The 15,348-nt window shown below is 46.7% G+C and overlaps 3 protein-coding genes across 6 annotated transcripts; all 3 read left to right on the top strand.

Moving 5' to 3' along the window:
- The first annotated feature begins 24 nt into the window (after positions 1 to 24).
- zgc:110269 (probable flap endonuclease 1 homolog) lies at positions 25 to 3,742 on the top strand. 2 transcript variants are annotated; one of them, XM_030364943.1, is made up of 11 exons: positions 25 to 197; positions 372 to 447; positions 544 to 646; positions 827 to 881; positions 1,021 to 1,082; positions 1,202 to 1,338; positions 1,569 to 1,629; positions 1,772 to 1,903; positions 2,041 to 2,186; positions 2,758 to 2,899; positions 3,148 to 3,742. In XM_030364943.1, the coding sequence occupies exons 1-11, from the start codon at positions 116 to 118 to the stop codon at positions 3,193 to 3,195; spliced, it is 1,044 nt and encodes a 347-aa protein (XP_030220803.1). In that variant the 5' UTR covers positions 25 to 115; the 3' UTR covers positions 3,196 to 3,742. The 2 variants fall into 2 exon arrangements, with proteins under 2 accessions (XP_030220803.1, XP_030220802.1); XM_030364942.1 differs by having other exon boundaries at positions 26 to 197; positions 3,145 to 3,742.
- A 208-nt stretch (positions 3,743 to 3,950) lies between these two features.
- Positions 3,951 to 11,076, top strand: agfg1b (ArfGAP with FG repeats 1b). Of its 3 annotated transcripts, none has more exons than XM_030364931.1 (12): positions 3,951 to 4,301; positions 5,128 to 5,221; positions 5,667 to 5,782; positions 6,061 to 6,199; positions 6,499 to 6,655; positions 6,835 to 6,942; positions 7,346 to 7,490; positions 7,925 to 8,004; positions 8,104 to 8,196; positions 8,486 to 8,644; positions 9,037 to 9,131; positions 9,418 to 11,076. In XM_030364931.1, exons 1-12 carry the CDS (start codon positions 4,135 to 4,137, stop codon positions 9,469 to 9,471), a joined length of 1,407 nt encoding a protein of 468 aa, XP_030220791.1. In that variant the 5' UTR covers positions 3,951 to 4,134; the 3' UTR covers positions 9,472 to 11,076. The 3 variants fall into 3 exon arrangements, with proteins under 3 accessions (XP_030220791.1, XP_030220792.1, XP_030220793.1); XM_030364932.1 differs by having other exon boundaries at positions 8,137 to 8,196; XM_030364933.1 differs by lacking the exon at positions 6,835 to 6,942.
- A 148-nt stretch (positions 11,077 to 11,224) lies between these two features.
- Positions 11,225 to 15,033, top strand: fbxo36b (F-box protein 36b). The gene is made up of 5 exons (XM_030363440.1): positions 11,225 to 11,525; positions 11,718 to 11,826; positions 12,679 to 12,851; positions 13,143 to 13,322; positions 14,914 to 15,033. Exons 1-5 carry the CDS (start codon positions 11,430 to 11,432, stop codon positions 15,031 to 15,033), a joined length of 678 nt encoding a protein of 225 aa, XP_030219300.1. The 5' UTR covers positions 11,225 to 11,429.
- The last annotated feature ends 315 nt before the right edge of the window (positions 15,034 to 15,348 follow it).

A 15,348-nucleotide genomic window follows, 5' to 3' on the forward strand; every position in this document is an offset into this window, starting at 1 on the left:
GATTGTACACCACTGACCAATACTGCCCCTATTGGTCCATCCGTGTTACAGCCAAAATACAAGTCCTACTGTTGAGGTAGCGCCAGCTAAAGGAAACTATTCCCATGTCATAACAATGGGGATCACAAAACTGGCCGATCTGATTCGCATCGCAGCACCTGATGCGATCTCTTATAAAGATATAAGTGACTACACAGGTAATACATTATAACTCGGTTTTCGTAGTATTCTATTGGTGGCTAATCCTAGTTAGCATACCCCTTTGTTATTCTGAAAGTAACTTCGCTAATGCTCACGTACAAGATGCACAAAAACAAGGAGATCACACCATGAGTATTTTGTGTATTTGTGTGTCTTCTCTCATTCATCAGGGAAGGTGATTGCGCTGGATACTTCTATTATTATGAACCAGTTTCGGACTGCTGTACCTAAACTCAACTTTCTAAGGTGAAGGTATTGGATAAATTATCAATTTTGGGCGCTCCTGGTTTTACCATATTAATTGGGCAGGTATCTGATACCTGTTTTATTCGGTGTCTTCAGTCCTATGACAGGTATCTTCTTCCGAACGCTCACCTTCCTAGAACATGACATCAAGCCTGTGTTTGTGTTTGACGGCAAGCCCCCTGGGGAGAAGCTGGCTGTGGTAAGTGTGGACAGCGGTTTGTATCAAGATGTGCGTTTCATAGATGTCTCTCGTCTGAATAAATAAGAATACGTGATATGCCAACGTGAAATTATGTTGCTATTGTTATTTGTGAGTCTGTTTAGAATATAAGTACCAATGACGTCTTGAAGACCAACAGCCCCCTGTGACCCCTTACAGCTGGAGAGGAGAGCAGAGACCGCTGGATGGGGCTCCCCAAACCGCTCTGGTGCTGGTAGGACCAAACCGTTAACATGCATTTTAGTATTGTACTGTCCGTTCACTACTCAGCTTCACTTCACAACTTGTTTCCCCTTAGTATTAAATAGTCCTGAAAGTATCAGTGACACATTTTATTGTCTATTTTTTTTTAGCATCATCACAGACCAAGGAATGCCTTCAGCTCTTGAAGCTTCTAGGTGTACCAATCCTTCAGGTAGGCTATCAGCAACAAGATGTCCTATTGCTAAATGCTCTAACTCGAGCCAATTCCCCAGAACAGACCTATTCTAGCAGAGGCAGGACAATATTTGGATGCATCTCATTGTGCTCCAGGCCCCGGGGGATGGGGAGGCTCTGTGTGCGCGCCTCGTGAGTGAAGGTACTGCGGACGCGGTGGCGTCAGAAGACATGGACACCCTGCCCTTTGGAGCAGGCCTCCTCATTCGTCAACTGAACGCAAAGAAGGACAGGTTAGAGCTGTGCTCTTTACAGTGCTGTTTCTGGATTCTTGGATTCTTTAGTCAAATGTTGACGAAAGTAGAAACCTTGTTTTTTTTTATTGATTTCCACTTTTCAAAATGGTTCTTCAGAAATTAATGAGGGAAGAAGACGATGACTGAAATGTAAAACAACTTTTCTAAATTTGATAAAAGATTGCTAATAGACGGTCTATAAAATTCGAAAATCTACTTTTTTCCAGTGAGGTTATTGAATATTCCTTACCCAAGATCCTTGAAAAGCTGAAATTAAGCCAGGAGGAGGTAAGGTCACTTTTAATAACATTAATTCACACATCGCTTCCACCTGACACATGGGTAATATATGTGTTGCGACAACATCTGTTGGAAATAATTTCCTTTGTAATTGTACAGCTATACCTCCCTTGGCCTTCCTCTCTACCAGTTTGTGGACCTGTGTATCCTGCTGGGCTGTGACTATTGCGACAAGATAGTGGGTTTAGGCCCCAAGAGAGCCCTGAAGCTGATCCAGGAACATCACACCATAGAGCAAGTGGTTCTGAATATCAACAGAAAGGTGCGGGATAGGACACCTTATGAACCCTGCGGTTCATAAGGTGGACATCTTGTATTATTCACTAACTTCAGCATTGTAATGAAATCAGAGAATGTGTGAAACCAACCAATCTTTTTCTTCTTATTGCCACACTGCAGACACATCCTGTTCCTCATTTCTGGCAGTACCAAGAAGCCCGGAAGTTGTTCCTGGAGGGGGCCCGCACCGTAGCCCAGGATCTGGTGTGGACGGAGCCGGATGAGGAGGGCCTGGTGCAGCTCCTCTGCACCACACATCATGTCAAGTGGGTAGGCTCATGTGTAGGTGGGCTTCAGTCTCACCTTATATAGAGCTAGTATATATATATATATATATATATATATATATATATATATATATATTTATATTTATATATATAGACCTTGTAAGTGACGACCCATACTCTGCTCATACATTCAACATAGTTACCCTTACATTTTCCTCTAGTCATTTAGCAGACGCTTTTCTCTCAAGCGGTTAACAGTGAGGCTAGGATTAATTCAGGCATACAATCAACATTGAAATAGCAATCGAAAAAAGCTGCGCAATCTTGTTGTTTTTTTTATTTAAAATTGTAGTTGATCATTCAAATGGATCCATTATTACAACTAAGTAGAAACTTTAAAGAAGAAGTAAACATTTTTTGCTACTAAACTAAACAACTAAAATGTAGCTTCTACTGAAACACAAACTGCAGGCCTATTTAAATGAGAAATACACACACAGGCCAAATTATTATTTTCTTTTTTTTTGTGTGTGTGTGCGTGTGTGTGTGTGTGTGTGTGTGTGTGTGTGTGTGTGTGTGTGTGTGTGTGTGTGTGTGTGTGTGGCCTCAGAGAGCCCAGGATCCGCGGGCGAATGGTTAAATTCCGTGAGGCGCGGGAGAAAAAGAGAAAAGAAAGGGAGGAGAGGAAGAGCGGCCCCAGCAGACAGATGCGCATGGAGGACTTCTTCAGAGTCACCAGGAAGAGGAAACAGGTGACGCCCAATGAATCATCACGGTCAACCGGGCCAGGGAGTACTAAACACTACTCTCAAATGATTTAAGCCATTATCTATCAATCTTATTAAATGAACTAACTAAACAAAAGTTAGTTAGTATTAGTGGTGGCTTGGGACCTCCAGATGGACAGAAACAGCCCTGCTAATAGAAACTAAAACTTGCTCAAACTTGAATAAATAAAAGGTAATGATTGAGTGTCTTTCTTCATCTCTTCTCCTAGCAGATGGATGGTGCCGAAGCTGTTCCCAGCAAAGCAAGTAAAAAAACCTAACAAGTCCTAGCAGAAAGCATTCCGTTGCGTCTCGGCCGGGGTTGGATGAGAACCCCAAGACCTTGCCATATTTTCTTTAAATCTACTGATTCATGTTTACCAGTCCTCCCACAAGAGACAGCACACTGGTCCTCCCAGCAGTGGTCTCCGAGGCTGCGTCCACCGCGACAGGGAAGTCACTCCAACACACGCCTGTCAATGAAGCACATAAAAGATGTTCTCGGGGGTTCGCTAGACCCACAGACCACCGTCACCCAGCGCTAGGGAGGGCTATGAAAGAGACCAGTGTGTGATCCCTGCTATTGATGCCTCTGGAGACAGGGTATGTTTCATCACAAGGATATTCAGCAGACACCTGCTGGGTGACGGGAGCCAAGGCGGGGACCAAAGCCTTGAATGTTAAGTACGTCAGGGTGTCAAGGCGGGAGATGGAGAACTAGTTAGCTACCATCATACATTTTTTTATTTATTATGTTTCCATTTTGAGTCGACGATCATGTGCAGTTGTCAAGATTTTTGCAAATAAACAAAATAATATTTGGTTGAATTTCTTGTGTGTATTTTCTGTTTAGATTTTATGATTAAGTTTGCATCATTTACTGTTTTTTGTAGTTCGACATCAACTTTATATACAGTATATACCTAAGTTATCATGTAATTATAAGACATTAGATTAACATTCTTACACTTGCAGCATTCCAATCCAATAGGTGGCGACTGTGTGCATGAAGTTATGTATTCCTCCTCTTTCCCACTCGGAAGAAGTCATTCATCAGTCAGCCAACAGTCTCCCCCAAACTAGACCTCTCGGCAAGGTGTCTGGCCGCCGCCGTCGCGGTACGTCTCCCCGGTAGACAGTCCCTCCATCCCCTCACCCACGTGACCTCACCTTGATACCTCCAGCTGACAGTAGCAGTGAAGCAGTAGTAGTAGTGGGTCATGGCGACGAGTGCGAAACGAAAACAGGAGGACACACATCTGAAGATGCTCCGGGAGATGACCAGCCTTCCCCCGAATCGGAGATGCTTCGACTGCGACCAACGTGGCCCGACCTACGCCAACATGACCGTGGGCTCGTTCGTCTGTACCACTTGCTCTGGGGTCTTGTAAGTGCGGTTGTCTCGTGTTGTTGTTGTTGTTGTTGTTAACGATGCAGTGTGTGACTGTTTTGATGTTGAAGGCGTTAGTTGTGTAGGGTGGGACCCCCTTGCGGTACCGTTAGCCAGCCTGCTAGGACCAGAACCGAGCAACACTTGTCTTAACCTGGGACTATCCGTCTTCAGGAGAAGGGTTCCCATGGTTTCGACCTGGATAGGTCGCATCATTGTTTGTGTTTGATTGACAGATGTTGTTTTTCTGACCGCTCGGTGGGTGGTCGATGTTGAGGTGAGAATAGGGGATATCGTAAGTTCATGTTGGTCCTCATCTTGGCTGCCCACCATCATGTCAGCAGTGCAGTTTAAAAGATGTTTGCTGCTTACTCAAATATGTGACTAGCATTATATAACATAAAGTCGGAGGCAGAAGTGCCTCGGACGTCCGAACACACCTTTAGTAGGCCTATACAATAAAACATGGGGCGGGTGTTTTCTGCATCGCTGTTAGTCTCGGAAACCACTTCTCGACCCTTCGAAACTTGCTTTGGAAACAATTCTCAACTTTGGTTTGGATTTTTACCGTATCGGTGGTCAATTGCCCACATGGAATAAATTTGTCTCTTCAGACTCTATACACTATAGCCTACTCAAACCCAGGCCACACTTGGGTGAATCCATTTAATCTGTTTTTATTATTGACAGATGATAAAAACAAGCGTAATGTGGTGATTCATACCCTGCGCTACATTAATTTTTAGCTTTGGTTGTTTTGGTGTGTTTTTTGTTGCATCTTGCTCTCTGCGAACCTCTCCCCTTTCTGCCTCCTCACACACAGGCGAGGGCTGAATCCCCCACACAGAGTAAAGTCCATCTCTATGACCACATTCACACAGCATGAGATCGAGTTCCTACAGAAACACACCAATGAGGTATGTGTTTCCTTATCGGTATCCACGCAGCACACACATTTAGAAAAAGGCTCTGTGTGTTCCGCATGCATTATCCTCTCAGATGTCTATCTGTTATGGGCTAGAACGAGTACTTTATTGGCAAATCACTGGGCTTCGCTCAGACAACTTTATTTGCATTCCTCTCCACCCTGCCCCCCACACACACACACACGACACACACACACACACACACACACACACACACACACACACACACACACACACACACACACACACACACACACACACACACACACACACACACACACACACACACACACACACACACACACAAATTTACGCACGCCTTGTCACCCCCTCCCCCTCCCTCATGTCGAACCTCTCTCTCCCCCTACTCTCTCCGACTCCCTTAACATTCCTCTTCCCTGCACCCCCACCCCATCCCGCCGACCTCCCCCGCCAGGTCTGTAAACACATCTGGTTGGGTCTCTATGACGACAGGACCTCAGTTGTTCCTGACTTCCGGGAACCGCAGAAAGTGAAAGAATTCCTTCAAGAGAAATATGAGAAGAAAAGATGGTAATCTGATTTCAATCTTGTTTCGGGACAGTCACAGACGTTCTTGTTGTTACTTGTCTTCGTGTTTAGTCGATGTCAAACATGTTGCTCAAAGATGGCACAAAAAGCCGGATCTTTGCCAGGAACCAACTGTTAATTGACTGCTTAATTGTATTGGAAACAAAATACATATACATATCTATGATAATGTATGTATAAAACATGTGATAACAATAACAACCAACAGCCATCCGTTCTAATGTTAACATGAGACGGTTCCTCCTTCCCTGGGGGTCCAGGTATGTCCCCCCGGAGCAGGCCCGGCCAGTGTCCACCGTCCAGGCCGGCGTGTCGGGCTCCTCGGCCAGCAGCACCGGCAGCACCCCGGAGGTCCAGCCCCTCAAGACCCTGCAGCTCACCAAGACCCCCCCACGCCAGGTACCGGCTGGGTTTGATCCCCATGGACGCCGCCTTCCCTGTGGGCGTCCTTGAACAGGATTTCCTAGCAAGAGAGCTAGGAAATGACCTCCATAATGACCTGTATCTGAATTCACTGCAAACTAATAAATCCTGTTCTAAATGATAGAATAGTGACTAAATGGTAAATCACAGGACATCCCTGATAAAAAAATCCTGCTTAATGATTCCTGCCAGCATCCGACTGCAATGCATTAAACCAGCCGCTCCCACCAACACCCTCTGTTCCTCTGTCTGCCTCCCCCCCCCCCCCACCCCAGTCTCCTGGACTGGGTCGCACCAAGGTGCACCTCGGTGGGCAGGAGAAGAAGTTTGACCTGCTGTCTGCCCTGGGAGGGGACATCTTTGCCGGTCCGCCCGCGCAAGCCGCCGGCTCGGCCAACTTTGCCAACTTTGCACATTTTCCGACGCAATCAGGTAACCGCTTTCACAGTCCACCCGTCTGTTTGTCACGTGGTGTGGCGGTGTGCCTCGCGGGGATTTGTGTATTTCTCCGTGTATAGATGAACGTCTAATATGTATCCATTTACACTGCCGTCACCCCATGCTTTTGCAGCCGTGATCAGCGTTTTGTATCCCTTATCTGTTGGTGGCAGCTGCCTCTCAGGGTCATTCAAATGCCAACTTTGCCAACTTCGAGGCTTTTGGAAACTCTGGAATCCCATCCCATCTGAGCACGTCACCCTCCACCTCATTTTCGTCAGGTACCCCTACCCACCCATCTATCTCCCAACCCCCCCCCCCCCCCCCTCCCCATTCTCCACTCATACTGAGCAACTATGCTTCCACTTTACATTTCAGTCATCGTCATTATTTACGATGAATACTTGTGTTAGTTGTGTGCAACAGAAAAATAAAGAATTGGCGTATCTGCCAAAAGATTATTCTAAATGACATATTATACTTACAGTGTCAAAATCTCCCACCGTATAACTGAATTAACGGTCATGCTTTCGTTCATTTCCTGGTCCCCTTTGCGTTGCTGCTGTTTTGATTTTATTTAAGCATACACACTTACTGCCTGTCTTCCTCGACAAGATTCGGAAGGTTTGACCGTCTCTATCTGTCCCTCCCTCCCTCCCTCCCTCCCTCCCTCCCTGGCCTCAGGGGATGGAATTCCCATCCCCTCCATCTCCAGTGTGGTTCCCTCCCAGTGCCAGATGGGCAGCTCCTCCGAGGACCGCTACGCTGCCCTGGCTGAGCTGGACAACCAACTCAGCTCCTCAGCCCCCACCGGCAGCAATGTCCAAGGGTGAGGAGGGAGGGAGGGAGGGAGGGAGGGAGGGAGGGAGGGAGGGAGGGAGAGAGAGCGAGAGCAGCCATGAGCGGTAACTTCCATTGAAACAGAAGTGTAGACAGTGATGCACACTGAATGTTGTTACTCTACTGGCTGGGTTTTTTAAAACAAAAGATTTTGAGATAAGGTCGATCCCTGTTTAGTGTCCGAATCTTCCTGGCAACAGAGAATTAGCTTTCTTCAAGTATGCAATTTGGCTTGCAGGAAAAACGTAAAGACAGCTGAGAACGACAAACACATAATATAGTCTAAACACTTGCCGAAATATGTGGGAGCAGAATTAAAAGACGTTTTATACTGCGTTTGGAGTTTAGGTCGGACGGTTTCTTCCAACCAAACAATGTCTCTCAAAGGAAAGGTTTCAACATGCTTGATGACTGTGTTTGTAGGAATGTCTTTGGACCGGTGTTGGGAAGCTCGCCCGCACAAACTCAATCCGTCTTACCCAGCATGCAACATGGCTTCGGAGGTAAACAGAATTATTCTTATTAATGCTCTGAACACTCTGCATGCTTTTCTCCTTCATATTTCAATGCGTAACGTGTTCATGCTGTTGGGGTTCTTCCAGCGGTACCTTCCACAAACCCCTTTGTTCCCTCAGCCGTCGCCCCAGAGATGGCCAACAATCCTTTCCAGAGCAACGGCAGGCCTCCTCCTCCAGGTCTGTGTCTACCACTTTGTCTTCCATTGGCGTATATTTGATTATAATTTGGCCAAACCGCAAGAGTAACGGTAAGAAAAAATCAGTGTCTAAATCTCCACCACAACCCCCACCCCTGTGTGTGTGTGTGTGTGTGTGTGTGTGTGTGTGTGTCCCTTTGTGGTTGTCCCGGTGTGTCTGTCCCTGTGTGTTAGCTCCCGTCTGTGTCGGGTGTCCCCATACGCGTGTGCGTGTGCATTCTTGCGCGATTGAAAACCGACCCTTTCTGTATGGCCCGTGTGTGTTGTAGCCTCTTTCGCGACTGGCTCTATGAGCATGCCTGCTGGCTTTGGGAATGCCTCCTCCTACTGCCTCCCGACCAGTTTCAGTGGAAGCTTCGGGCAGCCCTTCCCTGGCCAGGCCCCAGGCCCCTACCCCCAGCCCGGGGCCTACCACCCACAACCCAATGGTTAGTGCCCCTTCCCTGCTCCTAAGTACCCCAGTGTCCCCTGCCCCCCCCCCTACCTGTGCACTACCTTTCCCTGGTTGGTTTACATCCACAGTTGCTTATGAACACATGAAAAAGACTAGCGGGCAAATCATTTGGAATGATGTTTTCTTCTTCTTCTTGCCTCGTACTTGTCACATGTGGTGCTCCCTTCTGAGTTCAACTCTTGCGCAGCGAAAGTAATATTCATTGGTAGTTGCTGCACTGTGTGCATTGGTTGGAATAGCTGCTAAACTTCAATCCTTCCTGGAGATTTGTTTTGAATATACAAACGCATGATAACATGAAGAGACTGGATTATTTGTGTTAATTGTGCAACCCTCCGGTCTCGCTCTCTCCCCGCCCCACTCCAGGCCCTGTTTACCCCATGTACGGTCACACCAAGCCCACCATGGCCCCCTTTGGCCAGGCTGGGGCCGGCCATGGCCTGTCTAACAACCCCTTCATGGTGAGCAATGAGCATGCTGGGAAACTACTCTACATGTTTCCCAGAAGAAGAACTACATTATCCAGTGTGTTGGGGTGGGTGGGAGGAAGCTTCTCACAGGAATGTTGATTAACGGGATGAAAGGATCCGATTCAAAACACATCTGGCTAGAAAGAAATACACTTTGTACCGCATCAAAATGAAATGCTTTTATTAGCACTGTGAAAAATAGTGTTTACTGTCTGTAGCTGAATAACTTTCATACCACTGACCTCCCCCCACCCCCCTCTCATGTTGTCTCCTTCAGGCCTCTACTGGAGCGTTCTCTGCTGGAGGATCCTCCAGCAACCCCTTCCTGTAGCACACCTTCCAGTCCCCGCCACCGGGGGGCAGCATGCAGCACATACTCTACGCTCCCACATACTGTCTCGCACAGCTAGGGACAGTACATTTTCTCAAACAAAAAGACTAATAATCAAAGATTTTTTATTTTATTTCTTAGAGAAGAAGAAAAAACGTTTACATGAACACGATGAAGGAATTATAAAGGACTATTACTCAAGACTTAAGGGTGGGGAGGGGAGGGAGGGTAATTATATACCCTATGGACTATATACAGAACTCTATACTCTTTATTTCTTTGTCTATGCACGTAAGGTCGTAGTGCATATCCTAATTTGTAATCGCTATTATGTACATGTTATGTGTCTGGAACTTGGACTGGGTTCACCAAGGTGTGTTGAGCTCCATGCCTTGGGGAGATGGCCACTACAATGTATATTTTAAATTACTAAGGCTGTATACCTTAAGCTTTTTATTTTCCTTGAGAAGGGTTCCTGCCAAATCTGCCATCACTCTGGACCTTTTTAGAAATGTGTGTCGTTTTGAGAGTACGTTTTGTCCCCCAGTGTGGAGACAAACCGGGGATGATGATGGTGAACAAGTGTCATAGATTGTTTTCTCTTTAACAAAAAAAACGTGCCCTCATTTTATTTTAGAAGAACGTAGCTCTATACAACGTGCCTGGAAGGCCTATATACAATGCCTGCCGGCTCTATCTAACTATAGAACTGTCCTATATATATATATATATATATATATATATATATATATATATATATATATATATATACGGCCTGTGGAGATTTTAAAAAGGGAAAATCTGAATTCGAAGATCATCCCTGGTACGAGGGTCTGGCGTATGTTTTGTTTCAGCACAAAAGCCCAGGTAACATGAGACTTAATGAGGCCAAGTGAAAGAGAAGGGCGTCTTTTATGAACTTACCTGCATGGAGTTATGAACACCAATCAAGCTTCCTCATGATTTCTTTACCCCCTGACGTGTGTGTGTGTGTGTGTGTGTGTGTGTGTGTGTGTGTGTGTGTGTGTGTGTGTGTGTGTGTGTGTGTGTGTGTGTGTGTGTGTGTGTGTGTGTGTGTGTGTGTGTGTGTGTGTGTTTTAACGTGCAGCACTTCAGGAGGTTCACCAATTACACTGAGGTGAGGGTAAGACTGTCTTGTAACGGTCTCAGGGTCGTTGGGGGTAACCTAGGTAATCTTTCTGCCAGAATAGGTCACCACGTACAAGTTGCTGAAATTGCTAAAGGCAAAAATGGCAGAGAATGAGGGGTTAAGCAGTCGAGGATTGGAAAATGACCATATACAGAATTTCCGTCCAGTTCTTTTTTGGCATCATGAATTGTGATAATAATTGACCAAGCTGTTTCTCTGCTCTTCTCTGACAGAAAAAAACAGTTTATTCCTTTTCTTCAACTTTCAGACAATTAGCTTGAAAGTTAGGCGAGCGGAGAGGACCCTGTTAGAAGCTAGTGCCTGAGCCTCTGGGAATATGCCAGTGATGACTAACATTGGATTTGACAAAATGTTACTTGTTTTTACACGAATGGTTAAGTCGTTGTGTACATATATAAATATATGTATAAATAAATTAAAGATTTTTAACTACAGATTGTGCTATAGAGGATTTATTTTGGTTGGTCAACAGTTGCTTTGTTAATTATATCTAATAATACATTTTTTTATATATTTACACAAAAATAATGTTTTGGGTCAAGAAAGGATTTAACAATGTGTCCACATGCTCAATACAATGTGATTTAAGGGATGTAATTCAAAATGTTCCTAAACGAATACGTTGATACAATAAATGCACAACTCTTTAGGTCAATATATGTATAATCAGAATATATGAGATGCACCTGTTCCAGGGGGTTTCTCCCCTGGAGGCACACTGCTCAGTGGCACCCCTGGTGTTCCTGTGCGGTACCGCTGTTGGCATGACAACCGCAACCTCGTTGACATGGCCTCTCTTCTGAAAGAACCTTTATTTGAAATAAGTGCACAAGGCCCTGCGCCTAATAAGGATTTTTATCAATTGAGCATCACTAAATCAGACGTAAGTTATTTATGGTCTTGTACAACTTAAAATGTCTGTTTGCTTCTGTTAAAATAAATGTTTCGCCATAGCAACACCATGTCGCAACCAGTCTCCCGACAAGACGACACGGGGCATGCGTCCAACTCCTCAGTGCTTTAATGTGGGTTTGATTCCTCAGCTGTGTTCAAACGTTGGCAAATACTCTTCCAGGTAATATGGAGGTATTGGAAGATTTCCCTCAGAAATGCCTCCAGGAACGCAAAGCCAGGGGAGCAGAGGGAGTCCCATCAGGACTACCTGGAGGACACCCGCTTACAGAGTAAACCCGGCTCCGTATCCCTCCGCATCCCAGAACCCACAGCATGGACCAATCACCTACTGATATTAACCAGTAATCTGAGGGTTGTGGTGCAGGTGTGAACGTTGGATGTAGAAATACAACAAAAAACCCACAGATCAATCATTCCTCATGCCTCATAATGAGCAAAAGTAGCGGCTTTGAGTCCAATAGGATAGTGAATCGATTTAAGGTTTTCCCCGAGTGTATATCGTGGGATTGAGCTGCTCGAGAAAGTGTTATTTACAGGTTAAAGATTGAACCCGGTCTATGTGCTGATGAATGACATTATGATGAAGACTAAAGGGTTCTCTGCTGCCTTCGTGCGGTAAGATGCGGTAGTGGTAGCAGTGGACCCCGCATCCCAGGCTCACTGTTGGGCCAGTATATCCGTATCCATACAGTACATCAGTAGCCATACAGTTCATCAGTAGCCCTACAGTACATCAGTAGCCATACAGTACATCAGTAACCATACAGTACATAAGTAGCCATACAGTACATCAGTAACCATACAGTACATCAGTATCTATTGAGTTTTTGGCATGTAAGCATTGGCTGCTTCTTGACACAAGCCACTGTCGGCCTACCAAGGCTATTAATGCTCAAATGTAAAAGTAAATTCCCCTTATTTCTAAAACACATTGTCATTATTGAATTTTGATGTGTGCAGGTTTTTCCGGATAATCATATATATTTAAATGATAATATTTCAGTTCGTATTAACCCTTTCGGGAAAAAGGGGGTTCTGCAACATTATACATTATGAGTATTTGCATAATCACACAACAAACCCCAGGTTTAAACACCAGCCCCCCCCCCCCCTCCCCCCAGGCCAGGTGGGCCTGGTGTTCGGCCAAGGGATCCAGGCCTACACGCTGGCCCTGGGCCGAGGCTGCTACGACTACCTGGAGCGCCTGCCTGACGCCCTGCTGCTCCGCATACTGGCCCACCTGCAGCTGGAGGAGGTGGGCGCGCTGGGCCAGACCTCCCACCGCTTCAGGAAGGTCAGCGCTCACAACACACACACCCCCACACACCTGCGTTGTTAAAGGAACGGCAAACTAGTGTTGTCTGTTGTGTGGAGGTCCTGGGGGCAGGGGAGAGTAGCTGGGACCTTTTGGTCAGTCCGGGTCCTGGGTTTGATCCCCGATGTCCACATAGTCTAACCCCTACCGGTCAGTCTGTAGATAGAAGCCGTGCTATCAGTCCTATAACGATACTCTACCGTGTCCATGTGTTGCTGGCCGCTGATCCACCTCCTGACTGCTCTGGCGTTCTGTCCCCGGGGTCCCAAGCTGTGCAGCTCAGAGGCCTTCTGGGAGCAGGCGGTGCGGGGCCACTGGGAGACGGTCCCGGCCGAGGTGGGGTCCCTCGGGCTTGAGCTGGGCTGGCGCCGGGTCTTCTTCACCAGCAAGCTGCAGCTCCAAAAGCTGATCAGCCGCCAGCGGCAGCAGCTCAGAGAGGAGGAGGAGGAGGAGGGGGAGGAGGGGGAGGGGGGATTAATAACAGAGGCCTCAGGAACTCCAGAGGCATTCTGGGATTCCGCTGGCAGCAGTGGCACAGTTCTCAGTTCTGGCACGGGAGATTCTGCTTACACAGAAAGCCTCTCCGATAGTGACACCGTCTCCGACCCTCACTCCCCGAGGGAGTCCGGATCCGGCTCAGGTGTTGTTGACACCTGGCCGAAGGAGGGCGGCGTGGATATGTAGTGAGGAGGAGGAGGAGGAGGAGGAGGAGGAGGAGGAGGAGGAGGAGGAGGAGGAGGAGGAGGAGGAGGACAGGGGAAACTTTAGAGCAGAGGCTATTAGAGCAGAGAACTTCTCTGCTATTAGAGCAGAGAAGAATGTGGGTCACTAAAGCATTTGAGGCCATCAAAGATTTTGTTTTTTTAACATTAGTTATGCAATGTTTATCGTTTATGCCGATGCATTTGAAGTGTCAATTTTATTGTATTACTTGTGTTGATTTGAATGTAATCTTCTCAGTTCAGAATTTCAAGTTCTTCATACTGCCATTTCATATGCTATCCTGATCCAAGAATGTGTTGTTAATTTTCATTGTGTTATACCTTCTTAGTTAGTTACACTTTCAGTTTCATTTTGGTACCCTTACTCAAAAGGGAAATATGTTGAAGGATATCATTTTGTCAACAGTCTTGTGCCTATAAGACAGCATAGCTCAATAAAGCCAATTAGAGATGCAATACATTGCGATATTATTAATGATATAGTTTGTAATAGGTGCCACACTGCAGGGGATCTTAAAAAAGTCAAATGGGAAGCAGGGTTTAATTAATCTTGAATACACTTTATAAAAAGTGTGGGCCCGAAAGAGCAACAGAAAGCATAAACTCTTCCCACTCACAACTCTCTTCGCCACATTGATGCATCTTGCTTAGTTTTTAGATCTTGCATGCAAGTGCAAGATCAAATAATAATAATTATTTGATCTTGTAATAATTCCTTTCAAATGGTCATTATACCAAACGTATTCCTTCAATTGTCCCTTTGATCACCCTTTTTTCCCTCCATCTTATATTATTACTTAATGAAATGCATCAGGAGCCAAAAGGAGACCAACCTATTAAAAACATCTCAGGGCACCGGCCTCCAGTATTGAATGGTTCTGCAGTGGAATGAGGTGAGGGGACTCCATATGAGTTCCTCCACGGTCTGTCACCCGGAAACCAGGAGCCGCCCGGGGCTGGGGCTGCCTTTACCCATGTACCAGGGGGCAACAGTAGCTCAGGAGGTAGAGCGGGTTCTTCACCAAAAGGTTCTTCGTTCGATCCCCGGCTCGTCCTAGCTAGAGTGTCGAGATGTCCCTGAGCAAGACACCTCGCCCTGACTGCTCCTGACGAGACGTCACCCTGCTGGGTGGTCTCTGTCATCGGCGTGTGAATGTGTGAATAAACGGTTGTAAGTGGCTTTAGCCGGGCAGGACCCCTCTCCCAGGGCGGCAGAGGGCCCGGCCCCTCCTCTCCGGTCGTGCTTGCCTGGTTGCGCTCGCACGCGGCCAGCGACCTGGCCGACACCGGGCGGGTTCTGCATGACGCTCTCCCGTCAGCTCCAACGCCTGCGCCCCCCTACTGCCGCCCATCTGGGGGCCGGCCTGCTGCGCTGCCTCTGCCAGGGAGGAGGCATGGGCTGGGGCACCCAGGGATCAGTGGACGTCGCCCAGTGTTGAAACAGCCTCCAGCCCCCTGCTTGCTCTACCTCAGCCTTGACTGCAGCGTGGAGCACCCACCCTCAGCAGGGAGGCTACTTTCAGCTCCGATATGTGAGGATATGTGAGTTGCCGGACCCTGATTGAATAGGCAGGGGAGAGATGAGGGGATCCACGAGTAGAGTGTGGCAATAACACAATGTCAGGGTCAGGGGTTTGATCCTACTGGGGGCCATCCCTATCCATGATATTAACTAGAGTTTATAGAGAAACACAAAACATTTATATTTACTTTGAGACCATGTAAGACACTAGGGTGAATGGATCTGTGTATTA

Source organism: Gadus morhua, chromosome 8 (assembly GCF_902167405.1).
Source record: "Gadus morhua chromosome 8, gadMor3.0, whole genome shotgun sequence".
In the NCBI taxonomy this organism is placed as follows: domain Eukaryota; kingdom Metazoa; phylum Chordata; class Actinopteri; order Gadiformes; family Gadidae; genus Gadus; species Gadus morhua.

What these genes read in the sequence shown, in the direction of transcription:
- fbxo36b (XM_030363440.1), top strand. Translation starts at nt 11,430, where the DNA reads ATGGCCTCTCTTCTGAAAGAACCTTTATTTGAAATAAGTGCACAAGGC. An exon ending in GGAGGACACCCGCTTACAGA is followed by an intron (nt 11,827 to 12,678) that starts GTAAACCCGGCT and finishes CCCTCCCCCCAG; the next exon opens with GCCAGGTGGGCCTGGTGTTC. An exon ending in TCAGAGAGGAGGAGGAGGAG is followed by an intron (nt 13,323 to 14,913) that starts GAGGGGGAGGAG and finishes CTCTCCCGTCAG; the next exon opens with CTCCAACGCCTGCGCCCCCC.
- agfg1b (XM_030364931.1), top strand. Translation starts at nt 4,135, where the DNA reads ATGGCGACGAGTGCGAAACGAAAACAGGAGGACACACATCTGAAGATG. An exon ending in AAATATGAGAAGAAAAGATG is followed by an intron (nt 5,783 to 6,060) that starts GTAATCTGATTT and finishes CTGGGGGTCCAG; the next exon opens with GTATGTCCCCCCGGAGCAGG. An exon ending in CATGCAACATGGCTTCGGAG is followed by an intron (nt 8,005 to 8,103) that starts GTAAACAGAATT and finishes GGGTTCTTCCAG; the next exon opens with CGGTACCTTCCACAAACCCC.
- zgc:110269 (XM_030364942.1), top strand. Translation starts at nt 116, where the DNA reads ATGGGGATCACAAAACTGGCCGATCTGATTCGCATCGCAGCACCTGAT. An exon ending in TGCACCACACATCATGTCAA is followed by an intron (nt 2,187 to 2,757) that starts GTGGGTAGGCTC and finishes GTGTGGCCTCAG; the next exon opens with AGAGCCCAGGATCCGCGGGC. An exon ending in TCACCAGGAAGAGGAAACAG is followed by an intron (nt 2,900 to 3,144) that starts GTGACGCCCAAT and finishes CTCTTCTCCTAG; the next exon opens with CAGATGGATGGTGCCGAAGC.